The sequence below is a fragment of the Sus scrofa genome, chromosome 14 (genome assembly GCF_054392235.1).
Source record: "Sus scrofa isolate SSC_HxYL_T2T_F1_AM1 chromosome 14, Sscrofa_HxYL_maternal_Yorkshire_Landrace_v2.0, whole genome shotgun sequence".
Lineage (NCBI taxonomy): Eukaryota > Metazoa > Chordata > Mammalia > Artiodactyla > Suidae > Sus > Sus scrofa.
Window position 1 is genome coordinate 59,873,311 of NC_139396.1, and position 26,025 is coordinate 59,899,335.

The 26,025-nt window shown below is 54.6% G+C and overlaps 2 protein-coding genes across 4 annotated transcripts; one reads left to right on the forward strand and one right to left on the reverse strand.

Annotated features, from left to right (window-relative positions):
• The first annotated feature begins 1,137 nt into the window (after nucleotides 1–1,137).
• Nucleotides 1,138–9,617, forward strand: CFAP73 (cilia and flagella associated protein 73). 3 transcript variants are annotated; one of them, XM_021073262.2, is made up of 8 exons: nucleotides 1,172–1,326; nucleotides 3,076–3,190; nucleotides 3,966–4,070; nucleotides 4,402–4,602; nucleotides 5,111–5,332; nucleotides 5,641–5,799; nucleotides 7,923–8,011; nucleotides 8,355–8,469. In XM_021073262.2, the coding sequence occupies exons 1-7, from the start codon at nucleotides 1,271–1,273 to the stop codon at nucleotides 7,998–8,000; spliced, it is 936 nt and encodes a 311-aa protein (XP_020928921.2). In that variant the 5' UTR covers nucleotides 1,172–1,270; the 3' UTR covers nucleotides 8,001–8,011; nucleotides 8,355–8,469. The 3 variants fall into 3 exon arrangements, with proteins under 3 accessions (XP_013838377.2, XP_020928921.2, XP_020928920.2); XM_013982923.3 differs by having other exon boundaries at nucleotides 1,138–1,326; nucleotides 3,085–3,190; nucleotides 7,923–9,617; XM_021073261.2 differs by having other exon boundaries at nucleotides 7,923–9,617.
• Nucleotides 8,830–26,008, reverse strand: DDX54 (DEAD-box helicase 54). The gene is made up of 20 exons (XM_021073260.2): nucleotides 25,797–26,008; nucleotides 23,401–23,530; nucleotides 21,869–21,939; nucleotides 21,146–21,334; nucleotides 20,986–21,035; nucleotides 19,224–19,265; nucleotides 19,002–19,097; nucleotides 18,258–18,379; nucleotides 18,052–18,113; nucleotides 17,837–17,968; nucleotides 16,016–16,226; nucleotides 15,598–15,732; nucleotides 14,406–14,639; nucleotides 14,252–14,325; nucleotides 13,544–13,753; nucleotides 12,248–12,390; nucleotides 12,028–12,141; nucleotides 11,392–11,496; nucleotides 11,024–11,136; nucleotides 8,830–9,444 (listed from the first exon to the last, which is right to left on the reverse strand). The coding sequence occupies exons 1-20, from the start codon at nucleotides 25,968–25,970 to the stop codon at nucleotides 9,212–9,214; spliced, it is 2,640 nt and encodes an 879-aa protein (XP_020928919.2). The 5' UTR covers nucleotides 25,971–26,008; the 3' UTR covers nucleotides 8,830–9,211.
• Between the last annotated feature and the right edge of the window lie 17 nt (nucleotides 26,009–26,025).

The window sequence follows — 26,025 nt, forward strand, 5'->3', positions numbered from 1 at the left end:
CTGTGCCACAATGGGAACTCCACGAGACGCTTTTTTTTTTCGTTATTTCCAGTTGGAGGACCCATGAGTATCTGGAGTATTATTCTGGGTACTTTTCCCCATTACCATCCCCTGCAGTGCTGGTTTGTGTGTGTGTGTGTGTGTTGCCACACCTATAGCATGTGGAAGTTCCTGGGCCAGGGATTGAACCTGTACCGCAGCAGCAATCCAAGCCACGGCAGTGACAACGCTGGATCCTTAACCTACTCAGTCACCAGGGAATTCCCCTGCAGTGCTGTTTTAAAGATTAAATTAGAGGAGTTCCTGTCGTGGCTCAGTAGTATCCATGGCCTCAGTAGTATCCATGAGGATGAGGGTTGGATCCCTGGCCTTGCTCGGTGGGTTAAGGATCCGGCATTGCCATGAGCTGTGGTGTGGGTCGCAGATGAGGCTTGGATCTGGCTTTCCTGTGGCTGTGGCGCAGGCCAGCAGCTGCAGCTGCAATTTGACCCCTAGCCTGGGAACTTCCATATGCCATGAGTACAGCTCTAAAAAGATTAAAAAAAAAAAAAAAAAGCTTAACTTAGATACTGTAGGTAGAGTGCTCAGTTCAGTGTCTGACCCAGAGTAACTGCTTAAACTATGTCACCCCTACCCTACCCCCACCCTCCAAATCCAGAGGTCTCTTCCAAGCTGGTTTCCACCAAGTAGTGCTGTTGGCCCCTGCTCTTTATGTCCCTAACCAGGCTGGGGGCTCCATGAGACAAGACCAGGTTAGTGCCACCTCCAGCAATAGGAGCTGACCCTCAAAGGGCTGGAACATGGTAGGCCCTCTGGACCTTGCCAAGAACCTTGTCCCCACTCCGCAAGGACCTGGCAGACAGTAGGTGCTCATTTGAGGGGACAGCTGCACCCACGGCCACGTTAGTGAGGCCCCACCCAAGCAGAGGTTTGACCAGACATAGGGCACCAAGAGGGGCAGATTCCTGGCCAAGAGATCCATGTCCTATTCACTGTGCCCCAATTTAGATTGGGAGTTAAAGCCTCCTCCAGAACCGGCAGAAGCTGCTCCCCTCCCTGCAGCCCCCTCCCTCTCCCTCTCGGGGTGGATTCTCCGCCTCTAGCAGGCAATGGAATGTTGTGTTGCTGGTTGCCTGGACAACAGAGGCCGGCTGGGTGGCTGCCTTCCGGGAGCACAGAGCAAGAGAGCCCTCCATCAGAACCCCCAGGGCTTCCTAGGCTAGCGCAAAACTCCAGAAAGAGAGCAGGTACCTGGGCAATTGCTGGCAGAATGGCAATACCCTGGGAAGAGTATTTCCGATTGACCTCGCAAGAGAAACTGCCTTTGTGAGTGGCGTGGAGTGGTGGGGAGGGTTGAAAGGGGGGCAGGAGCCAGTGGGATGGCCCATCCCTTCCCCCCACTCCTGGGTCCTGGCTTCCCCAGGCGGAAACTGAGGATCCAAAGGAAATGGCAATTTCGCCAAGGTCGTAGGACTAGTTAGGGCAGAACGGAGTCAATGGCCCAGATCTCTAATCTGTTCCCAATCCCCACCCCTAGTTGATATCACCTGAGGTTAAATCGTGTGACCCAAGCTGGGAAGGAATTACTCTTAGAATTCTTGCCCCCTCTCCCTGCAAACTGCATTTTATTATTATTATTATTATTATTGCTTTTCAGGGCCGCACCTGTAGCATATGGAAGTTCCCAGGCTAGGGTTCAAATTGGAGCTGCAGCTGCTGGCCACAGCCACAGCCACAGCCCCACCAGATCCTTAAGCCATGTGCGCAACCTACACGACAGCTCATGGCAATGCCGGATCCCAGTGACCGGGGCCAGGGATCAAACTCACAACCTCATGGATACTAGTCAGGTTCTTAGCCCACTGAGCAAAAAGGGGAACTCCCCACTGCATTTTAAAGGAAGAGTGGGGGAAGCTTGTTCTGTGTCTGCCTTGTTTCAGCAGTGTGGCTGGAGGTCCCAGTCTCAGAATCAGAATCAGTAAAATGGGAGGGTTTCCTTGGACCAGAGCCAGAAAACCTTGCAGAGTGGGATGCTAGTGCATCCTTTCTGCTCCCCATACAGCCAACCCTGTGGGGCTGTGTCCAGTCCCTCCTCCCCTACGAGCCTGGCTCTGGATCCCAGCCTCTTTCCGGACCCTCCCTGCAGAGGTCAACAGGCGGCTCAATCTCAACTTGACCTTAGCAAAGAGCTGATCTCCCCTGCTCCCCACTCAGCCTCCCATCAGCAACATCTTTCCAGCACCCTTGACTTCTTTCTCACCCCCTTGTCACCCTGTCATCTTGTCAGCTATGATCTCCACTGGTATCCAGAACCTTACCTCTTTACTCCAACCACCCAAATCAGGATGGCATCCTCTGCATTATCCTGTGACCTGTCCCTGGTCCCCCTCAGCTGCTCTGCCCCTCCTGCTGCCCTAGCTCCCACAGCAGCCAGAAGGCGTCCCTCCCCTGCTCCAAACCCTCCCACGTTTCCCACTTCACTCAGAGCCAAGGCCAAAGTCTTCCGTGGCCCACCACTGTCCGACCCTCACTTCCCTGATTTCACTTCCCATCTCTCTGCTCCCTTCTACCTCCCCTCCAACTACACCTCCTGGCAGCTCCTTTACACACCAAGGTACTTCCCTTGGGCTTGGCACTGGCCATTCCCTCAGCCTAGAATCTGTTCCCCACAGTATTTGGCTCACTCCCTCTTCTCCTTTTAAGTCTCTGCTCAAATGCCTCACCAGAGACTTTTCTCTCTCCCTATGGGGAGATTTCCTTTAGTCTGCTGAATTTTTCATCATAGCACCTGCCACGTCCTAGCATTATTTATTATTATTAGCTTTCTTTTCTGTGGCCACTAGCAGAATGCCCTCTCCTGGAAGGCCGGGATTGTTTTCTTCTTCAGGACTGTTACTGTTACCCCCCTCCCCCGTGCCTAGAACAGTGACTGGCACAAAGTAGGTGCTCAGGACAATTTGTTGAATAAATGAAAAAGTCAACAGCTAGGAGGTGGCTAATGGGGGCATTTCAGGCACCAGTGGGGAGTTTGGGGGTCCTGAGTCTTGCCTCCTTCACCGCCACCTCCTCTTTGAGCCCCTCCAGGAAGATCTTGGAGCAGAATGTGGACCACATCCCGCCGGTGCTGCGTCTCCTGGAGAAGAAGCAGGAGCTAGTGGATGCAGACCAGGGCCTTCAGGCCCAGAAGGAGGTGAGACACTCAGTGCAGCCCTTGAAATGTTCGAGGACCCCAGCCAAAAAAAAAAAAAAAAAAAAAAAGGAAGTGATGGAGCCAACTTATTAGTACAAAGCCTAAGATAAATAAGTCACCATCTCGAGCCTTGGTTTCCTCATCTGTCAAATGGGGATCAAATGAAGTGCAAATAAACATGTATGGAGTAGCTACTGTGCACAGGGCACCACACTGGGGTCTAGAGGTCTCACCACAGTCCCTGCCCTCCTGGGCTCACAGTACAGAGAAGGGGACAGACAAGTGTCCAGGTGGTGACTGCTGTGAGGGCGGGAAGCACTGAGTAGGGTCTGTGGGAGCCCAGAGAAAGCCCCCATCTCTACAGAGGGGTGGTCATTGACGGAGGGCTTCCTGGAGGAAGTGATTCTTAGGGATGGCTGTGGGGCAAGACCACTTATCCAGCGAAGGGGTACAGGGTGAGAAGGGACAAACAGGCAGAGGGGACAGCATATATAAATACTGGAAGGCAAGGACAAAACACAGGTGGGTAAGAGGCTGGAAGGCAGTGTTGGAGGAAAGATAAAGCGGGGAGGAAAAGCAGAGATGCTAACACGCAGAGGGAACTTGGGCTTCATCATGGGTGGTGGGAGCCAGGGGTGGATTTGAGCAACAGTGCAGCGACAAGATTAAGGGCAAATGATGAGAGAAGTTAAGCGTGAACCTGAAAGCGTGGGATGCTTTGAACCCCCAAACACACCCAAATACCTATTCCTTACCTCCCCCAATACCCCCCCAGGTGTTCCAGACCAGGAGGGCATCCCTGAAACAGCGATGGGAACAGTTGGAACAGAAAGAGCAGGAGCTGAAGGGGTCCTTTGTCCGTTTTGAAAAGTTTTTGCAAGTAGGTGGACACTGCTGGGGGAAGGTAGGGCAGAGGGTCACAAAATCACAATCCTATAGGGACCAGAGACATCGCATACACTTACAAAGTGGGCTTACCAACACAAAAGGAGTGGTGGGGAATAGACACGCACTGCCTGCAATATTTTCAAAAGAGTGGAAGAGAAGTGAGGGACCAAAATCAGAGATTCTGGCTGGAATCCCGCGGGCCACCTGTTGGAAACTCAGGACTCAAAGTGTGAATGAATGCTGGGGCGGACTGGATGCATTCAGCTCCACTCCGCAGACTCCCCAGTCCTGGAGGTCTTCACCTCCTCTCCATCCCTCCTCAGGACGCCGAGGCCCGGCGCAGCCGCGCACTGCGGAGGGCGGCGGAGGAGCGGCACCTGGCGGGCCACCAGGAGGCGGAGGCGCTGAGGCGTCGGGCCCAGCTGGAGGAGCTGCAGCGGGAGCGCGCGCGGCTGCAGCGCCGGCTGCAGCGTCTGGAGCCCTGCGCGCGCCTGCTGGGGCAAGTGCTGGAGCAGCTGCCCGAGGTGAGGGCCCTGCTGGGTTTGGGGTTCAGCGTCGCGTGAAGCCCTGGACGGCCTCAGGGTTTGCTTTGGAAGTGTGCACTACTGGAGCACTGACTGTATGCCAGAGGTCACCACTTCTTGAGAGCTAACTGTATGCCTGGAAAATGCTCTGTTTATGCAAGGTCCTGTGAAGTGGGTCTTGTTACTGTCAACCTCATTTTACAGACAACTGTAAAATGAGGGCAACTGAGGCTCAGAAAGGTAACTTAGTCAAGGACACACAGGAAGGTGTGGGGGGAGGAGCGAGGGGGAATCCGGGCACTAAGTATTAGGTGAATGAAACAATGAGTTAATATTAATAAAAGGCAGTAAAGGTTAGCTAGGGTTGATGGTGGAGTTGGGAGAGGCAGAAGTAATCACCACTTATGGGGCAGGGGCTGTGCGATGCGCCCATTTCACAGAAGGGATGAGGAAGAACGTGCGGGAGGGGAAGGCGGGCCCGGTGACTCCCTCTCCTACGCCATCCCAGTTCCAGGAGGTTCCCGAGCTGGTGGCCCGCTTCGACGGCCTGGCCGACATGCAGGAGGCGCTGAGGATCACGGAGCGCCAGCGGCTCGCCGAGCTGGAGGAGGCGCGCGCGCGGCTGCAGCGGCTGCGGGACGCCTGGCAGGACGAGCTGCTTCAGCAGGGCCAGCGGCGAGTGCAGCTGCTGCAGCAACTGGAGGCGGCGCGGGAGCGCACGCTGCACTGGGTACCGCCGCTGGGAGGAGGTGGACGCCCGGGATCCCAGCCCTCCACCGCCGGGAGGAGTGCCAGGGCCGATAAGATCAGACGGGGCAATGCTGCGCTCACGGGCTCAAGGGCAGGTTTCAGGCATCGGAAAGCACTCGACGGCGCGTGAGGCCCCGACCTATGAAAACTTGAGGCAGGGTCCTAGCACTCCTGTCCCAGGAGAGCGCCTATGGGCATCTGACTGATGGGAAGTGCAAGGGAATGGGGCCCTAGCCCTTCTCAGGTTGGCTCACACCTTAATGGGGAAGGGGGTTGGGTGTCCTCCAGGAATCCAAGTGGATTCAGATCCAGAACACAGCGGCTGAGCAGACCCTGCTCCTGGGACGCACCAGGATGGCAGCGCTCAACCTGTTCCAGCTAGTGTGCCAGCACCAGAGGAGGCCTCCTTTCCTGGACATCGAGGACACAGAGGGGCAGCTGGAGCAGGTGAGGACCCCTCTTTATGTCACTTCCAGCCCCCCACCTTCTGTGGGTTAAGCATGACCCTCTGCTATCAAAGCCCAGGCTTTGTGCCACAGATACAGTCTCCATGGCCGCCTGATCCCCCTGCCTGGGAGCCTTGGATTGGTCTTGGCCCTGCTGGTCACCTGTTATGAGGTCTCAGTGCCTTCACTGTGCAGGAGGCCACACTAACTGATAGGTTTTTGCCAAGACTCTTTCTTATGTCTCAGGATCAAAGAGCAAGTGGTGACACAAGTAAGAGGGGGACTCATTTTTAATTAGTCCCTGACGCTCTGGGTCTCCACATGGACAGGCCTTGGCTTCCCTGGGGAGCATGGAGATGTGCAGTGGTTTTTCTTTCTGCACAACGGCACCGCAGTGTCACTGTGCACCAAAGCATGCCTGGCTTACTCTGTCACTCAGGTTTGCGAGGTGGGAGAACACGTGACATGGTTGACAATGGAGGGAGGGGTTTCAGACTTTGGAGATTTATATTTCTAGGGTGTTCCCAAGGGATGGAGGAAACAAAGCAAGACACCCCACTTTGCCCCAGCCCATCCTGCTCCTGTCCTGTGGCCCAGGGCCAGGATTCCAACCAAATGCTAAGAACCGGGTCCCCGGAGCCTACCTTTGTGCCACATCCTGAGTCAGATGGATTCAGGTGTACACCATTGTTCTCTCAAGTGTGGCTCAGGTACCCCAAGGTACAAAAGATGACTCTAGGAGGGACAGAGGCTCGAAATGAAGTAACAGGCAAAAGCCAGTCCCTTTTCAACCAACACTCTGACCTTACCAACGACCAAGGTTCAACTGAAGAGGGTTGGCGGGGAGGCGACTATGCCTTTAACCCCTGTAATAACCGCTGGTCTTCAGGGCCTGGGACTCACACCCACTGTGGGCAATAGCTGCTGTCAGAGGTCAGCAACCTGGTTTCATTTTCTTTGTATTATTATTATTATTATTATTTATTTTTGTCTTTTCTAGAGCCACACCCGGTGGCACACGGAGGCTCCCAGTCTAGGGGTCCAATTGGAGCTGCAGCTGCTGGCCTACACCGCAGCCACAGCAACACAGGATCCAAGCTGCGTCTGCAACCTACACCACAGCTCACAGCAACACCGGATCCTTAATCCATTGAGCGAGGCCAGGGATTGAACCTGAGCCTTCATGGATACTAGTGAGATTCGTTTCCTCTGAGCCACGACAGGAACTCCTTCTTTGTATTACTGTTTTTTCAGTTACCCTCTACTTATGACAAGGGGTAAATCAATCTTTTCACTTTTGGTAGAGATACGGTTTCCTTGTCAGATGTTTATTTCAGTGACAAATGTAAAGGGGGAGCCCCCAAAAAAGTCTGCCAGCAAATTCTAGGTCTTTGCGGTGGATCCATGGGTGTTCCTTAAGTTCTTATCAATAAATAGGTTAATCAAAACAAAGTAGGAGCCAGTTCCCATTGTGGCACAGCGGAAATGAATCTAACCAGTATCCGTGGGGATGTGGGTTCGATCTCTGGCCTCCCTCAGTGGGTCAGCGATCCAGGGTTGCCATGAGCTGTGGTGTATGCTGCAGACTCAGCTCAGATCCCACATTGCTGTGGCTGTGGTTGGCAGCTGAAGCTCCAATTCGACCCCTAGCCTGGGAACTTCCATATGCTACAGGTGTGGCCCTAAAAAGCAAAACAAAAACAAAAAGACAAAAAACAAAATAGGAGTTCCCCAAATTCCCGTGTGGCTCAGTGGATTCGGGTTTGATCCCTGGCCCCGCTCAGTGAGTTAAGGATCTGGCACTGCCATGAGCTGCAGTGTAGGTCGCAGATGTGGCTCAGTGCTGTGACTCTGGCGTAGGCTAGCAGCTGTAGCTCCTATTCAACCCCTAGCCTGAGAACTTCCATATGCCTCAGGTGTGGCCCTAAAAAAGAAAAAAACAAAAACAAAACCAACCAGGACAGTTTAGGCCAGCTTTCACTGCCCTGGGGAATCACCATCATTGCTGTCTAATAGGGGTCTCTACCCCCCCACCCCTGCTTTGCAGCCTCTGGGATTTGGGGGGGGGGGGGCGCTGGACACTCAGGGGCTGGGATGTGACTCTGGCCGTGTCGGGACCCACAGGTGAAGTTGTTCATCCTGGACCTCTCTGCCCTGCTGGCCAGCCTGCGTCAGGCTGAGCCCACAGCCCCTGCCTCTTAACCCTGACCCAGGTGAGCAGCAGGGGAGGGACCCAGGCCCTGGACAGGAGGTGCACATTTCCTGTGGGGTGGGCATGAGGGGTACACAGCAAGCACTAAATAAACACAGGCTACATGGGGCGGGGCAGGGTGGGGGGGACAAGCCCACATCCACCACATGGCCTGGGACCTGGGCCTCTCTCTCAGGGTAGCTGGGGGTATGTAAACATGCTGATGTTTGTCAGGTGTTTGGAATGAGGCCTGGCACAAATTCTGGTAAGTTCTAAACAAGGGTTTGGTAAGTAAAGTAAAATAAAGAAGGACCAGCAAGTGGGTGACAATGGCGAACACCCATTCCCGGGGTGCCTGCTTACAGAGGCTCCTCGGTTTGGACTGGTGCTGAGTGATGGACGATCTGAGGATCCGGAGGCTACCCTTGACCTTCTCAGGACCCCCAGAAGGGGCTGAGGAGCACAGGGCTTGGATTGGGACCAAGGACAGGCGTTGACCCCTGGGTACGTGGTGAGGCAGTGTGAACTCCTTCACAGCCAGGGGGGAGCTCTGCACCCTCTACCCGGAACCCTACATCCCATCTCACTCCCCCCATCCAGTCCCAGCTGCAAGCCTGACCCGGTGGGAGGAAGGGAACCGAATGCCAGCTTGAGGGTGCCCCCACCTCAGTAATGGGCCCTTCCACTGCGCCTGATTTTCCTCATCTGCAAAATGGAGACACCAGCAGAACCCACACGGGACTTGCCCATACACTCTCAGCTCATCCGCGCACTACCTGGGATTCTAGTACCCAGGTCTGTCCCTTCCAACTCCTCAAGCAGACTGTGCTCCTGGTCCACTGGAGGTGCTCAACAGAGGTTTATTATGTTAAAAATACATCATTGGGCCTCAGGTGCCCAGGGCTCAAACCCCTGTGGCCAAGACCTCTGAACCCTGAACACACGGAAACAGTAGCAACTGAGTTGCGAACTCAGGTCTTGGCCTGTCTGGCCTTGCTGGCAAACTCCTATGCACCCTTCAACACCCTGCTCAAAGGTGCCCTGTCATAGAAAGAGGCAGCTGCTGCCCCCTGTGGCAGTACAGAACTCCTCTGCACAGATCAGTTCCTGTAGGGAGCTTCCCCAGAGCCCAGCTCAGGGCCAGGCACACAGTGGTACAGGGGAACACTGTGGATGTCCATGCTTTGACAAACTGAGGAACCACGGGGCCGGGTCACCTTCCTTACATCTTCTTCCTCATCTTGCCCTTCTTAGAGTGGGCGCCCCGGCCGAAGGCACCCTGCTGCAGCTCCTGGGCATGGCGCCGGTTGCGGGCAGAAAGCTGCTTGAGGCCACCACGCTGGAGGAAGCGCAGCTTCTGGGCTCGGCGCCGCTGCTTCAGGATCTGCTGCTTGGTCTTGAGCTCTGAGCGCACTCGGCCTGCGGGGGTGCCAGGGGTGCGGGGTTGGGATGCACCTGCCAGGACAGAGATTTGGGGGGCTCAGCCTTTGAGTCCGCTTCCAATGTTTTCTCCTCCCAGAAGCCTCCAAGCTGCTCCCCTGCCCCTATTCACATCCCATGTTCATTGCTGTGGCTCTGACATCTGGCAGATAGCAACTGCTTAATAAAGCTTAAGGAGTCTTCTGTAACGGACAAGAGCATGGACCTTCAAGCCCATACTGCCAGGGTTCAAATCCCAGCTATGACCACTTGCACCTTGGACAAATGACTTGACTTCTCTGTGCCTCAGTTTCCCCTGCTGTGAATTATGAATAACAACACCTACCATGTAAGTCCTAATGAGGGGTAAATGAGCTATTACATGTGTAGTGTTCAGAACATGGTCTAGTCTACAGTCAGGGCCTCCTAAATGTAACTATTACAATTAGAAATCATTCAATGAAGGCTTTTCAGTGTCTCCACTATGCAGGCGCTAAGGACCCAGACGGACTGCAATCCCTGTCTCTATGGATGGTGTGCTCTAAGCTTGTTAGACGAAAACAGGCTGTAGCTTAATCTTCCTCTGGCAGGAGAGAAATCAGAGAAGGCTGGAGAGGGGACGGGACTTGGCCAAAGTCACCGAGCAAAGTGGCAGCAGCAGTGGTCAGTGGCCTTGCCCCTCGGATCCCCACCAGGCCCTTGTGCCCCACTTCTAGGCTCCCTCTCCCACCCACGTCAATGACCACGGAAGAGCTCCCACACAGATGATCATTAAGGCGGCCCCAGCTGACTCCATGGGGGCCAGGGCACCTAACAGGGACCCATCACTCCAGTGAGGACAAAGGACAGAGGGGAGAACAGCTGCTTTTTCCTGAAGCTGACAGGCCACCCTCACCATCAAGCCCACAGCAGCAGCCTGCTCCACTCCGGGTAAAATTGGGAGCTGAGGAGTGAGGGGTGAGGGAGCCTGGGGGGAGCCAGGGGACATCCACAGGGAGACAAGAGAGGAGGAGAAAGCTGGGAAGTGCATGTGTGCAGGAGAAAAAATAACATGAACCATGAGAAAAGTAGAAAGAGATACAGAAAGACAGAGAAAGATGGAGAGAAACAGACAAGGAAAGAGAGAGGGACAGGGAGAGAGTCAGAAATGGAAAAGGAGAGGATGAAACTACAGAATAACGAGAGAGGATGACACGTCAGAGAAAATCCAAGACAGAAATGGAGGGAGAGACAGAAGAGGTGTCCACCACCAGAGAAGGAAAAACACCACATGAGGAGGACCAAGCCCCCGAGATGACCAAATGTGCCAATCTGCGGTTTTGTTTTTTTTGGTCTTTTTGTCTTTTTAGGGCCACACTTGTGGCATATGGAAGTTCCCAGGATAGAGGTTGAATCAGCTACAGCTGCAGGCCTCACCACAGCCACAGCAAAGTGGGATCTGAGCCACGCCTGTGACCTACACCACAGCTCATGGCAACACAGGATCCTTAACCCACTGAGCGAGGCCAGAGATGGAACCCAAGTCCTCATGAATACCAGTCGGGTTCGTTAACCACTGAGCAACGATGGGAACTCCCAACCTGCACTTTAAGGACCATCCTACCCAGACTCTTACCTTGCCCTCGGCCATGCTTCCCACCTCTTCGCTCTGGGCCTCGCCGGTCAAAAGCCCCTTCCTCTTCTGAGTCACGATCATCGATTTTCTGTTTCTGTTTCCACTTTTGGTATCTGAGAGGCTGCATTAAGGAGGCTGCCTGCAGCATCCAGATGCCCGTGACACGTGTGGGCCCCACCCTGCCCAGAAGATACAGGCCTTACCTACAGGGGGTTTGATGGTTGAATCCGATCGACCCCACCCATTCTCTTGCCCTCAACTATAGGGGCTAGACCACGCCCCTCCCTGACACCGCCCCCACCTATAGGAGATGTGGAGGCAGAAGGTGCTTGCTCCCCCCCCACCCATGGCCACGCCCTTCTGGATACAGGTCCCGCTTGTAGGAGCTGCTGATATAGCGGCCACTCTCTGTCTTGATCTTTTTCTTGTCCTCCTGTCCTGACTGTCCCACAAACCGCTTCTTCTTCCGGTCCCTGTGGGAAAAGGAGTTAGGAACTTGGGAGGTGTGCTGCGGAGGGAGGTGGCCCACTTGCCTCGGGGCCTGTTTCCCCCTGACTTTCATTGGGTCGCTGGAGGATTCAAGGAAAGCAGGGTGCCCGCGTATGGCGTGCAGCAGGTGCAACATAAAAGCCTGTGCCCTGCCCCTCCTCACCACTCCCTGGCAGCCCAGGTCTCAAAAGGCAGTGTGAGAGTCAGGGGATTAGCTCCAACCTGGGGGTTCAAGGTCTGGGGGCCTGGGTCACATACAGGGGTGCCCTGGAGGAGTTCCCAACGCCCACTTTGCTACAGGATGGGCTGAGGGTGTGTGTTTCATAATCTGTGCTGTGCAGGATCAAATGAGGGTGGGGATGTCATAATTCCTGCTCTAGGGCATCATTTTTTTGCCCACTGGAGCCCTGTCCGATCAAACATAAGAGAGACAGTCAGGGAGGAGGTCACATGCCTATTGTGAGGACCAAGTGGCAGACGGGGACATGGCGGGGTGTGCTCACTGGCTCACTTACCACTTGAGCTGCTGCCGGCCCCTGGTCAGACTCTGGGCTTCGTCCCCCATCAGGTCCAGGACAGCACCAGCCGCCTGCTGCTCAAAGGCTCCCCCGTCCCCACCGACACTCAGGCTGCAGAGGGAGGGTTGGGGAGACGTCATGGGGTTGGAGGTGGGGTGCCCATCAAGCCCACCTACCCTAACCCACCTGCCCTAAACTGGGACCAGGAGTCACTCACCCTCGCTCGCTCTCGAAGTCCTTGGGCCGGTAGGGGACGTAGAACGCCTGGTCCCGCTGCCGGGCCTCCTCCCTCCGCCTCTTGGCTCCCCGGTCAGGTCCTGGCTTCTGCCGCTTCTGGCCCACGACCTCTGTGAAGACGTCCTGGCGGATGGAGGCCCAGGAGTCACCCGCTGCCCCCAGGGAGTGGACTGGCCACCCAACCCACCAGCCCAGGTTGCGGTCCAGGGGCTTCCGGGACTTTGAAAACCTGGTGTTGCCATTTAGACCCTGTTTCCTCATCTGCACACATAGCACAACCCCTGCCTCAAACACCAGGAGAGACAGGCCAGGTGGGGTAGGAGGAGGGCAGGGTGCCAACGAGGGTGAGACCCACCACATTCTTGTCCCAGCTCAGCCTCCCTCAGGTCATGTGACCAAGGCAAGGCCCTGTCCCTCTCTGGGCCTGGGCCTTGCTCTATATGATGTGGACTAGTCCAGGGGTTTTTAAGAACATTTTTTGCCCTCTGGAGCCCTATCCGATCAAATGTAAGAGAGACATACTGGTGGATGAGCAGGCCCAGCCCCTAGCCACCAGGGGCACAGCACACTCTTGGTCCCGCAGCCCTGCCTTCCACCATGAAGGCCCAGGGCCTGACGCTGCCTGAGTCATGGCCCTGCTGCTGCCAACAGTCCCTGGTCTGCCCATTTCCCCCTGCCCCTGCCCCAGCCCCCAAGCTGAGATTGATGGTGATGATGACAATGACACAGCCAGCACTGGGCCCATTAGAATCCTCCACGTGCTGTCCTGAATCTGCCCAGCAGACCCAGAACCTGGTACCGCAGTGCCTTGGCTGCAGTGCCCGAGTCCACAATGTTCTGAAAACGACCTTTCCTGAAATTCACTTGGTGGCAAAAGCCAACCTGGGCCAACAAGAGGCTTTGTCCATCCACTCGGTGTGGGGACCAGCATGTCTTGCTGTGGAAACTCTGATGCATTTTACGGTGGTGACACCCCAGACCCTGATGAGAGTGTTACATCACACACAGTGCAGAGACTGAATCCAGAAACACCTCTGGCCCCCAGGTTTCAGGCAAGGGAGGGTGGACAGGACCATGACCCCATTCTGCAGATGGGGAAGCCGGGGCTGGGTCACTGATTTCCATGCCGAGGTGTCAGAAGTGGGACTAGGGTCACTGCATCCACCCCAGCAAGGGCCCAAAGCCCTGAGGTCAGCCCCATGGGCTGCTGCTACTTGACCCACCCCCCTTCCCCAACCCCAGGCCAGACTCCAGGGTCCCCGGGTGGGGCCTGCACCTCTACACTCTCTCCTGCTGCCTCCTTCTCCTCCTCCTCAGGCTGCTCTTCCGGTGGTGCCTGGAGGCTCAGGGCTGGGCCGGCTGGGCTCTCCTGCCGCTCCTGCCGCCCCTGCTGGAATCTGGCAATGGCTTTTCGGTCCTTCTGCCTCTTGGCACGCATCACCTGGCTGCTCAGGTCCCGGCTGGAGGCATTGATCTCAAAGATGGTCTGTGGAGGAGACACCCAAGGCCTTTACCCACTGGCTTCCTCCTCTGCAACCCCTCCCTCCCCAGCTTGGTGTGCTCTCTCTGGCATTCCTCCCAACTCCTTTCCACCCATCACCTGCTTTTCCCAACTACAAAGGGAGGCCCAGAGAAGGTGAGTAACCTGCCCAAGGTCACACAGCTAGGACGAGCCAGATCTGGGATTTCAATTCAAGTTCATTGGTTCTGAAACCAGCACTCTTAACCATGAGAGGCTCCAGCCTTTCCTGCTCCTGTACACACCTCCCACAGGCACAATATGGGACACCCGATGGCAGCTGGCTCCTCAGGCCTCTAACAGGCCTTAAGCAAGTCACCGCCCCGTGAGCCTCAGTCTACCCATCTATAAGAGGAAGGAAATGCTTGCCACAAGGGAAGCCTGTGGTGGACCAGAAGGGATGGTTCCAGAACAAGGGGTGGCTCGAGAGATGCTCAGACAGCCGGAGCTGCGGTCCCCACTCACCGTGCGGGAGCGGTAGTTCCTAATGCTGTCTACCAGCTGCAGCTGCTGCAGCTCCTCCTCCTGGAAGTGTGAGCCTGGTGAGGAGGGAGGAATGAGGCTGGGGTGGGTCCTGTGGGATCTATCCCCCAACCCCCACACCCGGGGCAGGACTCACTGAAGAGGGGGTGCAGGCCCAGCCCAGCAAGGTCCAACTCTTTGGCCCTCTTGATAGACTCAGGTGAGGGCGCCGGTCGAGAGCGCATGTACTGCTGCTGGGCATTGTCGGCCACGCGGCCCAGACTCCGCAGCTCCAGCGACGCCTCCAGAGTGGTCCGAAGACCGCAGTCCTCATCATCCACCACGCCCTGCGGCACCCGGCCTAGCACACCATCCCTGCCACCGCCTGCACCTGCCACCCGAGAGAAGCCCCAGTCAGAGGGCTTCCAGCCCAACCCCACTCTGAGTCCTGAACCATGAAATAACCCGTGTGAAGAACCGTCACTTATGGAGCAGCTCCTACTGATTTTTGTTTTTGTTTTGTCTTTTTGCCTTTTCTAGGGCCGCTTCCCACTGCATATGGAGGTTCCCAGGCTAGGGGTCTAATCGGAGCTGTAGCCACCGGCCTACACCACAACCACAGCAACTCGGGATCCGAGCCGCATCTGCAACTTACACTACAGCTCACGGCAATGCCGAATCCTTAACCCACTGAGCAAGGCCAGAGATTGAACCTGCAACCTCATGGTTCCCAGTTGGATTCGTTAACCACTGTGCCACGATGGGACCGCCGCTCCTACTGTTCTTAAAAACACAGTTTTAGGGGACACAACCCCATCGACTCATTTTTGACTCATTTTCGTGTTGTCTGTGGCTAATGCTGCACTACAAGGGCACAGAGAAGGGGCTGCCATGGATCACATGACCTGCAGAGCCTAAACTCTTTACTATCTTGCTCTTTACTGACTTTAAAGCACAGAGATCTGGAGTTCCTGTCGTGGCTCAGCAGTTAACGAATCCAACTAGTATCCATGGGGATGCGGGTTTGTTCCCTGGCCTCCCTCAGTGGGTTAAGGATCCATCGTAGCCGTGAGCTGTGGTGGAGGTCGCAGACGCAGCCTGGATCTGGTGTGGCTACGGCTGTGGCGTAGGCCAGTGGCTACAGTTCTGACTTGACCCCTAGCCTTGGAACCTCCATATGCCGCAGGTGCAGCCCTGAAAAAAAAAAAAAAAAAAATACAGGGATCTTCCTCTGCAGTCAAATCCCAAAGCCAGGACAGCTTGGCCCACCTCCACCCCCCACCCCCACCCCCACGCCCACCATGAACTCACTCTGCAGGGACCCCAGCCTCCCCCCAACCTCCACTCACCCGTGGGCTCCTCGTGGGGACAGGCGAGGGTCAGGGAGCGGCCCAGGAACAGATGCAGGTCCAGCAGGTACGGGACCTCATCTGGAGCCACCAGGGAGTAGGCTGTGCCACTTCGGCCAGCTCGGGCCACGCGGCCTGCAGGAGGAGGGGGTCAGGCAGAGTTTTAGGGAAAGGACTATGGAGAGGAGGGGCCCTGTCCTCAGACACCCAGGACTGGGGGATCCAGAAAGCAGGAGAATCTCCTCCTTAGAGCGGTGGTGGGGAGGGGCTGCCCGCTAGATCAGGCCAAGGCCATGCCCTCCACACGGATTCTGATTTATCAGTCCCCTCCCTGGGCCTCAGTTTTCCCACCTATAGTGGCAGGAGCTGAGCCCTATGCCAGGACACAGCACTCCTGCTGGCACTGCAGGCTCCTTACCCACACGGTGCAGGAAGAGCTTGCCCTTGGCTGGGAAGCTGTAGTTGATGACATTGTCCAGCAGCGGGATGTCCAGGCCCCGAGCGGCCAGGTCAGTCACGATGAGGGTGGAGCACTTGCCATGTGTGAATTTGGCCAGGTTGATCTTGCGGGCCGTCTGGTCCAGGGCGCTATAGATATGGGCGCAGCTCACCCGTTGGGTCATCAGCAGCTGCTCAGGGTGAAGACCGGAGGGAGGGAAAGGGATGAGGAGGAGACAGGCAGGGAAGGGGAGAGGAGGCTGGGCCAAGGCGGTGGTGCTGTGACATGGTGGGAAGACCATTGGTCCAAACCCCTGAGCTGGTGACCTCGGTTTGGAATCTTCATCCATATAAATGCAGCACATAACACCTCTCACTTTTGCAGGGTTGTTTGAATGTCAAAAAAGGTGACACGCGCAGAAGTCTCCCTCAGGGGGCCTGCAAGTGCCACCTCAAGACACAAGCCTCATCCCGACTTTGTCACAAACAGGCTTGGTGACCTTGCCCAAGTTCCCTAACCTCTCTGTGCTGTCACTTTCCTCATCTATAGAACGGGGAGAACAACAGTTCCCGCTTTGCAGCTTTGTTGTGAAGATTTTTTTTTTTTTTTTTTGCTATTTTAGGGCCACACCTATGGCTTATGGAAGTTCCCAGGCTAGGGGTGGAATCAGAGCTGCATCTGCGACCTACACCATAGTTTACAGCAACGCCAGATCCTTAACCCACTGAGCGAGGCCAAGGATCAAACCTGCATCCTCATGGATACTAGTCAGGTTCTTAACCCACTGAGCCACAATGGGAACTCCTGTTGTAAGAATTAAATAAGCTAATGCACATACACTACTGAGAACAGGGCCCAGAACACAGGAAGTGCTGTAAAAGTTAACTGGTCTTTAAAAACTATCATTTGGTTTTACTCATCAGTGACCCTGGCAGCTCCAGGGAGGAAGCGTGGTTAAATGTGTGTCAAGTAAGTGAAACCCGGTGAACTGCATCCTCAGAGAACAGACCCCAGGTGTGGCTGCCCCGCAGGGGCCACACACACTCTGGAAGGGCCCTGGCAACCTTGGGGGTTAGAGGACTCCCGGGGGAGGGTCACAGGTACACATGTGTGAAAAAGCTCATTAAGCTGCTCACATGAGATTAGGGCACTTTACACAGCTTACAGCGTGTAGGCCATTGATTTTAAAAAGTGAAAACAGGAGTTCCTGTTGTGGCTCAGTGGTTAACGAATCCGACTACGAACCATGAGGTTTCAGGTTCAATCCCTGGCCTCGCTCAGTGGGTTAAGGATTCGGTGTTGCCGTGAGCTGTGGTGAAGATCACAGATGCGGCTCGGATCTGGCATTGCTGTGGCTGTGGCGTAGGCCGGGTGGCTACAGCTCTGATTAGACTCCTAGCCTGGGAACCTCCATATGCTGTGGGTGCGGCCCTAGAAAAGACAAAAAAAAAAAAAAAAGTGAAACACATGGGACACTGAAAATCTACAGAAAAATGATAGGAAGGTTGGGACACAGTTCAAAATCCCCTGAATGGAGCCAAGGAATATTAGATAAATCAAGACTGAGTGTGAGTTGATAACTGAGTACCTGAGAGTTGATTCTGCTATTTTGATATTTGTCTGAAATTTCTTACAATTAAAAGCTTAAAAGAATACAAACGTATGGAGCCTTGGTCAGGCCGGAGTCCTGCTCTGATGCTGCCCCCTGATGGCCAAACACGGAAGTGCAGCTCTGAGCTGGCAATGGAGTAGGTAGGTGTTGGTCCCCAAGACCTGGGCAGTAGGGGCATCCCCGCTCACCTCATTGAGATACTCTGCGTGGTGCTTGGTGGCCACAAACACCACCGTCTGGTCCTGGGGCCGCACGACATTGCGCAGCAGGTGGAGCAGCACGGCGGCCTTGGCGTCCTCCCGCACGAGGAAGAAGGAGGTCTGCAGGGAGAGGGGTGGCTCGTGTTGGCTCGCTCACGGGGTTCTGGACGCGGGCTGGGGAAAGGGCACAGCGGAAGTCTCACCTTGAGCTGCTCGTTGAGTTTGGCGTCCACGTCTAGCCGGATGAGCACGGGCTCAGTGAGGCCTGCGGTGGGTAACAGGGGAGGATGGGTCGGGAGTGGCTGAGGGACAAGCCCCGCCCCAGGACCTGTCGTGCATCCCAGTCCCCAGCCCCCAGCCCCAGCTCCAGCCCCAGCCCCAGCCCGGCTCCAGCAACTTCCTCCCTCACCTGCCCGGGCGAACTCCACCAGCAGCTTGGGCAGCGTGGCAGAGAACAAGACAGTCTGGTGGCCCCCAGGGAGGCGGCCAATGATTTCCTGCAGCTGCTCTGCAAACCCCATTTCAAAGAGCCTGGGAGGGCAGAGAGCAGGACCGGGTCAGGAGAGGGGCTTCCATTCCAATGAGTTCCAAACCTGTCACCTGTGACCCCATCACGCTTCGTGCCACGTGGGACAGGTGTTTCCTTAGCTCACTTTTCCTCTATTTGACAACCTCATGCTAAGCAATACTGACCTTGAAATCTTCGGTCTGGTCTCAGGTATGTTTCTTACAAATTCATGTTGAAATAAATGACAGCAGTGCTAACTCTGGGCCAGGCATGGTTCTAAGGGCTTTATAAATATCAACCCCTTTAGTCCTCCTGGCACCCCTGTGAGGGACATGCTATTTTATCCCCACTTTGTAGTTGAGGCCACCAAGGCCCACAGACCCTCGGGGATTTGCCCATGTTCACAAAGCTGGGATTTGATCCCACCTCTGTCTGGCTCCAGTCTGTGCTCTCAACCTTGAGCTAATTTTTATCTTTTTGAAATCCTGTGTGTGTTGTTCTACTACTCTTTTTCGATATTCTTAAAAGTAATACAAAATAAAAACTTGATCCAGGGAGCCCTGTCAGCTCTGGCACTGCCTGGGGTCTGTGGCCCACATTTGGGGACATGCTGCTCTGTGCCCAGGGATGCACCCGCAGCCTTACCTGTCAGCCTCATCAAATACCACGTACTCCACGCTCTGGAGCTTCAGGTTCATCTCCACAGCCACATGCACCAAGCGCCCGGGGGTAGCAATGATTCTGGAAGTGGTTGTGCAGGCCAGGTCACCCAGGGTCAGGGCCACCAGCAGAGCCCTCCTCTCACTCCTCAGCCCCTGGCCACCTGGGAAGGGACCCCAGAGCATCATCCCCAATCTACAAACTCACATGTCGGGATTTTCGTGCAGGGCTGCAAACTGATCTTCCATTCTAGGGAGAAGAGGAGGTATCAGCTTGATAGACCAGATCTCTTTTGTCTCTCTCCCCTCCTAACACCAAATGCCCAGGTGAGACCTAAGCCCTTACCACAGCTTTAGAACTGGGGAAAAGCTATTGCTGAGATAGTAGGCAAAAATCACTGCCCTGACAAGAGATACAAGTTCAAACATACGAAAGGACAGATACAGCAAAGCTCCCCAAAGAGGTGGATTCAACCACAGAACCCGTCTTGATGGCTCTGTAAGGGCTGCAACACAATGGCCTTTGACCCACAGCATCACCTGGCAACTAACCTTAGAACTACCAGCTCCACCTAGAACCACTTTCCTGGATCTCTATGTCCTAGTTCTCAAACTGAGCAATACACATTCCTAACTTTAATTCTCTTCTGCAACACCTCTGGGACACCTGTACAAACCAGAATTCTGGGCCAGGTCTAGCTCCGGGAGCTATTTCTGACAATCACAGCAATAGAGATGATAAATTATAACACAGGCAAAAGTGCACTGAAAAGCAAAACATTTGTTTAGAATCGAGAGCGCCTGGTGACAGTGACATCCTGAGAGAAGAATAAGGAAAGGGCTGCCCCCTGAGAGAGAAACTCTGGGACAGGGGCAGGAATTCTAATCTGAGCTCTACCACCAGATCACTGTGTGGCTCTCTGGGCCCTTCACTTCCTCAGTTGGCTCATCTGTAGAACAGGTGTGGTGCCTGCTACCTCTGAAGGATGGTACAAGCACACCAGGAAAAGTACAGCATTTTGCAAATTTGAGCTATTATAAACATCCCTTAATTTTGTGCCTTCCACTTTAAACACCCCCAAACCAAGCATATTAAAACAACCAAGTGACCCATTTGGATAACCCCATGTGCCGCCAGCTCTCTTTTAGGAGCATCGCAACCTGCGTCTGAGTTGTGTGTGGGACATTTCTTATATTTTACTGTATGTTCCCCTGGTCAGTTTTTTGCTGTTGTTGTCGTTTGTTTTTAATGGCTGCACCCGAGCATATGGAAGTTCCCGGGCCAGGGGCTGAATCTGAGCAGCAGCCAAGACCCACGCTGCTGGGGCAGTACCAGATCCTTTAACCCACTGCACCAGGCTGGGGATCGAACTTGCACCTCCACAGCGACCTGAGCTGCTGCAGTCAGATTCTCTCTCTCTCTCTTTTTTTTTTTTTTTTGCCTTTTCTAGGGCCGCACCCGCAGCATGTGGAGGTTCCCAGGCTAGGATCAAATCGGAGCTGTAGCCACTGGCCACAGCCACAGCCACTCGGGATCCAAGCCGCGTCTGCGACCTACACCACAGGTGTGGTGCCTGCAGGATCCTCAACCCATTGATCGAGGCCAGGGATTGAACTCACAACCTCATGGCTCCTAGTCGGATTCGTTAACCACTGCACCATGACGGGAACTCCCTGCAGTCAAGATTCTTAACCCACTTTGCTACAGTGGGAATTATTGGTTAGTTGTTTTTTTTTGCCTGCTGTGGGCAGTGGCTTGATATAGGATCTCAGTTCCTAGACCAGGGATTGAACTTGGGCCACAACAGTGAAAGCACCAAATCCTGTAAATCCTAACCACTAGGCCACCAGGGAACTCTGAGGAGTTACTGTTACTAATAAGCAGCACAGGCTCAGTAGATCTGATGGGGAGGCCCAGGGCACACCTGCTTTGGGGGAACCACTGCATGGGGCACCCAAGGGACTCTTACTTATCCCCACCCAGGATCAAGGCAGTCTTGAGGCCAGTGAACTTGCCCAGCTGTGGAGAGAGAGAAAGAGAGAGAGATTGAGAGCCAGTTAAAGAGCTGACTCAGCCCACTCAGGCCTCCCACACTGGTCCCAGCTCTGCCCAGCCACGCCTGGACACACCTCCTTGGTGAACTTCATGGTCTGCAGGGCCAGCTCTCGGGTGGGGGAGAGGATGAGGGCACGGGCCCCAGTCTGGGCGCTGCGGGCCTTGAGCCGCTCGAACATGGGGATGAGGAAGCAGGCCGTCTTGCCGCTGCCCGTCCGGGCCATGGCCACCACGTCCTTGCCATCCAGGATCAATGGGATGGTCTGCAGGGAATGAGGGGGGGAGGGGAGCGCTCAGCTCCTGCACCCAAGGATTGCGTGATCCAGAGCCTGTCTCCCAGACCCGATCACACACCGCCCAGGATGAGCAGCCCATCATCCCCAACACTCTCCACGGCTGGATTGTCCTTCTTCAGGTTAAGCCAGACTCCACCTCCCTGTCTAATCCTCCCCTTCCTCGGGACCCCAGAGAAACGCTGTCTCCCTCTCAGCTACACATCTCAGTACAACAATTCTGAGACCCAGGTGATGATGGGGTGGCTGGGAGCCGCCCAGGCTGGGACTCAGCAATGGGTGGCTTTAGGGGCAAAGAGGCCCAGGGTCAAGCCTCTGCTCCGCTGGGCCCAACTTTCTCCACCTGGGAAACTGGCAAGCTCGTGGGGCTTCAGCCAGAATAAGAGGGGCCGACAGATGTGACAGCTGGGACGAGGGGTGGATGTCAAGAGGCCAGCCAGGAGGGCTAGGCTGGCCGTCCCTCCTCCCAACCCACGTCAGCACCCCCCACACGAACCCCCATACCTTCCTCTGGATGGGCGTCGGCACCTTGTAGCCCTTCTTCATGATGCCTTTGAACACAGGGTAGCTCAAGCCTGGGAAAGACACGGGAATGACCAGGGGGCTGGAGGAGCCCCTAGGACACATGACAGAAAACCACCCAGGACAAACGACTGTCTCATCCACAAATAAACAGCAAGAGGAGTTCCCACTGTGGTGTAATGGGACTAGGGGCATCACTGCAGCACCAGGACACACTTTCCATCCCCCGCCAGGCACAGTTGGCCAAAAGATCCAGCTCTGCTGCAGCTGTGGAGTAGGTCACAACTACGGCTCAGATCTGATCCCTGGCCCGGGAATTCCATATTCCATGAGGTAGCCAAAAAAAGAGAGAGCCGTGAGCTGTGGTGTAGGTCATAGATGCGGCTTGGATCTGGCATGGCTGTGGCTGTGGCGTAGGCTGGCCAGCTGTAGCTCCAATTGGACCCCTAGCCTGGGAACCTCTGTATGCTGCGGGAGCACACCCCTCCAAAAAAAAAGCAAACAGCAAGAAAAGGGACAGAGCAGTTTATAGGTTAACTGAGATTTATAAAACAAATCTACTGATGGTGGGGTAGGAACCTGGTTTGGATTCTGATTTGAATGTTCTCAATGCTGTGAGACAAGGGGGGATGGTCTGAACACTGATGGGGCCTTGGTTGATACTGAGGAGCTGGGTTTGTCTTAGTAGGAAGGTCCTGCCTCTCTTGGAGGCAAGTGGGGAGGGTTTACAGACAGAAGGAGGGGGTGCCTGGGATTCGCCTCAGGATCCTCCAGGATGATGGCCCCAGCAGGTGGGGTGTGGGGCTTAATCCACTGAGCCACAATGGGAACTCCTGTTTCCTTTAACTTAGTCTACAATGTTGTTTTACGTTGTTTTTTTCTTTTTTCTTTTGGGGCCGTGCCCACGGCATGCAGAAGTTTCCAAGCCAGGGATTGAACCCAAGCCACAGCTGTAATCAGAGCCACAAGCAGTGACAATGCCAGATCCCCAAACCACTGAGCCATGAGGGAACTCCCCACCTACAGCATTTTTTGGCACAGGCATGTCTAATTAGAACAAAAAAAGTCAAATGAAATGGTGCTCAGGTCACTCTTAGTGGAAAGACCTCTTTTCCTTTCTCTGACTATAAAAACATTCATCTTGATATTTAAATCTTTGCTCTAGACCCTACTGACTTCTAAAAAGCCAAGAAAGAGTTCCACTTTCCTTTCAGGCTGCTCGGGCATCCTGAAACCATGCAACTCTCTCATCTTTCCCCCTTGTTCTGAAGTGCCACTCAATCCTAGGACGCCTCTGCCTATTTCTGCACAGCATGGCCCTGAGTCCTGCTCTGACTCTTCTGTAATTGTGACAGGCCTGCTGTCACCCAAAGAAGTCTGTGACTAGCACAGAGACTATGTGCTGCCTTCGTCCACCCAAAACTACTACCATGCTGGGCCCAGGGCAGAGCTTGGGGGGCATGATGACCTCCACTCTTCCTCCCCCCAAATCCCCAGATGCCAGGCTCACCCACCCATGGACTGGAAGCCTCCCGACTTCTTCTTCTTCTTGTTCTGGGCTCGCACCAACTCCCGCGTGTCCGGCTCCACGTCTGAGGCACATTCCGAGGTGGGAAAGGTCGGGAGGGGTCTCCCAGGTCCCAGCTGGGAGGAAGCAACAGAAAGGCTGCATTGCTCCAGGTACAGTCCCACCACTGCGGCAGGGAGGGGGGCTGTCCCGTTGCCTGTCTCCCTTATCGCCCCCCCCCCATTCAAGATGATGACTCTCCCTCCAGAGCATGTGACTTCCCTGCTAAAAGGCTCTCCTTTGCCTGGACCAGGTCAGGAGGTCAGGGCAGAGGGTCAGAAAGTGGGGTCTGTAGATAGGCTGCCTGCAGCGTCAATCCCAACTCTGTCACTTCCAGCCGTGAGACCTCAGGCAAGGGACTTTATCTCCCTAGCCTGTGTTCCCACACTGGGAAAATGAGGGTGACAAGTGCATATGCCTCACAGAGTGCTGTGAAGACTATTGGGTAAGTGTAAAGCTTACAACAGTGCCCAGGTAGCAGTGTCATCACCATTATCCTGGTCTGCCATTCAAAGACCTCAAAACTTTAGGGAGCCAATCTAATCATCTCCTTTGTGTCAGGTAGGGACAGAAGGAGGGGGTGCCTGGGAGTAAAGTACTAGACTTATCCCATCTGCCCGCCCCCCCCAATCACCTTTCAAATTCATCACCGCTCCCCAGCTCTGGTCTCTCTCATACCTGCCCTCCTCTCTGCTACTCACTTGTCCCAGCACAGCTAAATCAAACCCAGACAGATCCTCTGGGTAGCCTTCTCGGACTATAGCACTATCCCCCTCCTCTCAGAAATAACATTCATAAAAGCACCAATTCATAATAATGGTTAAAACTCACATGGCACTTACTATCTGCCAGGTACTGTGCTCAGCGTTCATGTAAATTAACCCACTCAATCCTCACAACAACCCTATGAACTAGGTACAGTATAATAATTTTGTCCCTTTTATAGAAAAGGAAACTGAAGCTCAGAGAGGTGAAGTGACCTGCCAAAGTCACACAGCCAGCAAGGGATTTGAACCCTGGCTTAGAAGTCTATATTCTTTCGTATGTGACGCTCTATGGTCCATTACAACTCTCTAGGTCAGAGCTGCACCTGTCTTGTAGTCTGTGAGCTGAGAATGGTTTTTAAATTTTAAAAGATTCTAAAAAAAAAAAAAACAAAAACAAAGAAAACAGTGACTTTATATGGCCCTGCAAAGCCTACACTATTTACCATCTGGTCCTTTACAGGGCAAGTTTGCCAACCCTTGCTGTGGACACAAGATAACAAAGTATCTGGAACACACTGGTGCCCTAACAATAATTACTGAAGAGTAGAATGTCTGAACACTGTCATCTCAGTCTTTCCACAGTTTTCGAGATGCACATAATCCATTGCTTTCTATGTGTGTGGAAACTGAAGCTCAGAGAGGTTAAGCAACTTCTCCCATATCCTCCAGCCAGTACAAGATTGGGTCAAATTTGAAAATAGGGCTGTGCCTTGGTCCATATTTACAGAGGATCTACTATATGAGGCTCAGGTGGAATAAGGTTCCCATCTGGTCCCTGCCTCCGAGGGTAGAACCCTCTCTACATATAAACGCTTCTCTGTGCCTGGCAGCCGCTACGCACAAGGCTGTGAGAAATACTGGGCTACAGCGCTTTTCCACGTTGGTGTTCACACCTACCGCCGCCCCCCTGCCGCCCCTTGCATACAGTTAACATTCAGTAGAGGAAACAGCACGGGGACTGGAACCATACAGTCCGAGATTTGAATCCTTGCTCTCCCACTCACAAGCCCTGAGATCTTGGTCACGTTCCTTTAACCCCTCTAGGCCTAGGTTTCCTCCTCTGGAAAATCAGGATGGCTACTTAGCTCACCGGGTGGGTGTAAGGATTAAATGATAAGGCTTGTAAAGCTCTTAGCGCCGGAGCCTGGCACATAATAAGCGATCAACAAAAGCAAGTCTAACTTATTATTAGTTTCCAAAAGTTTGGGGGAGCCACGGTCTCAAGCCAAGCGGTGAAGCCTTCTCCTAATTCATCCTCCCAAGAATCCCCCAAACTCTCCAAGTCCGATCTTCAGCATCCGCACTTTCCATTGGATGAGTGGGAATCAGGACCCGTTCCCCGGCTAGGAAGTAGCCAATGAGAAGCAAGAAACTGAGAGCCGGCCCGGAAGGCCCGCAGGCCCCAGCCCCTGGAGCACATGAGCCTCAGGCCGGAGGTCCTGACCCAACCCCAGGCCAGACGACCTCTCCCCACCTTCAGCCGTGCCCACTCCTCAGCTGGGGAAACTCAAGCTGCGAGGCGCTGCACGGAGCCAGCGCTTGGGCTCCGACATATATGCAAGCACTGCGTTCCTACCTTCTGGGCCCGGGCGTCATCTTGCGCCTGGATCTCAAACTCGCCGTCCTCCGAGTCGCTGCTGCGGGACTGGGAGGCCGCTCCCCGGCGCTTCCGGAGTCCCTTCTTTTTCCTCCATTGGGCCATGGCAGCTCCGGACCGCTGTGCGGCCGCCGGGCGCCTGCCGGCAGCCATGCGGGCCCCGGCGCCGAGAAACAGGAGGGAGCGGAGTCTGCCGGAATGTACCAAC

What these genes read in the sequence shown, in the direction of transcription:
- CFAP73 (XM_021073261.2), top strand. Translation starts at nt 1,271, where the DNA reads ATGGCAATACCCTGGGAAGAGTATTTCCGATTGACCTCGCAAGAGAAA. An exon ending in GCCTTCAGGCCCAGAAGGAG is followed by an intron (nt 3,191 to 3,965) that starts GTGAGACACTCA and finishes ATACCCCCCCAG; the next exon opens with GTGTTCCAGACCAGGAGGGC. An exon ending in GTTTTGAAAAGTTTTTGCAA is followed by an intron (nt 4,071 to 4,401) that starts GTAGGTGGACAC and finishes ATCCCTCCTCAG; the next exon opens with GACGCCGAGGCCCGGCGCAG.
- DDX54 (XM_021073260.2), bottom strand. Translation starts at nt 25,970, where the DNA reads ATGGCTGCCGGCAGGCGCCCGGCGGCCGCACAGCGGTCCGGAGCTGCC. An exon ending in GGAACTACCGCTCCCGCACG is followed by an intron (nt 13,754 to 14,251) that starts GTGAGTGGGGAC and finishes TCTCCTCCACAG; the next exon opens with ACCATCTTTGAGATCAATGC. An exon ending in GGCCGGCAGCAGCTCAAGTG is followed by an intron (nt 11,497 to 12,027) that starts GTAAGTGAGCCA and finishes CTTTTCCCACAG; the next exon opens with GGACCGGAAGAAGAAGCGGT.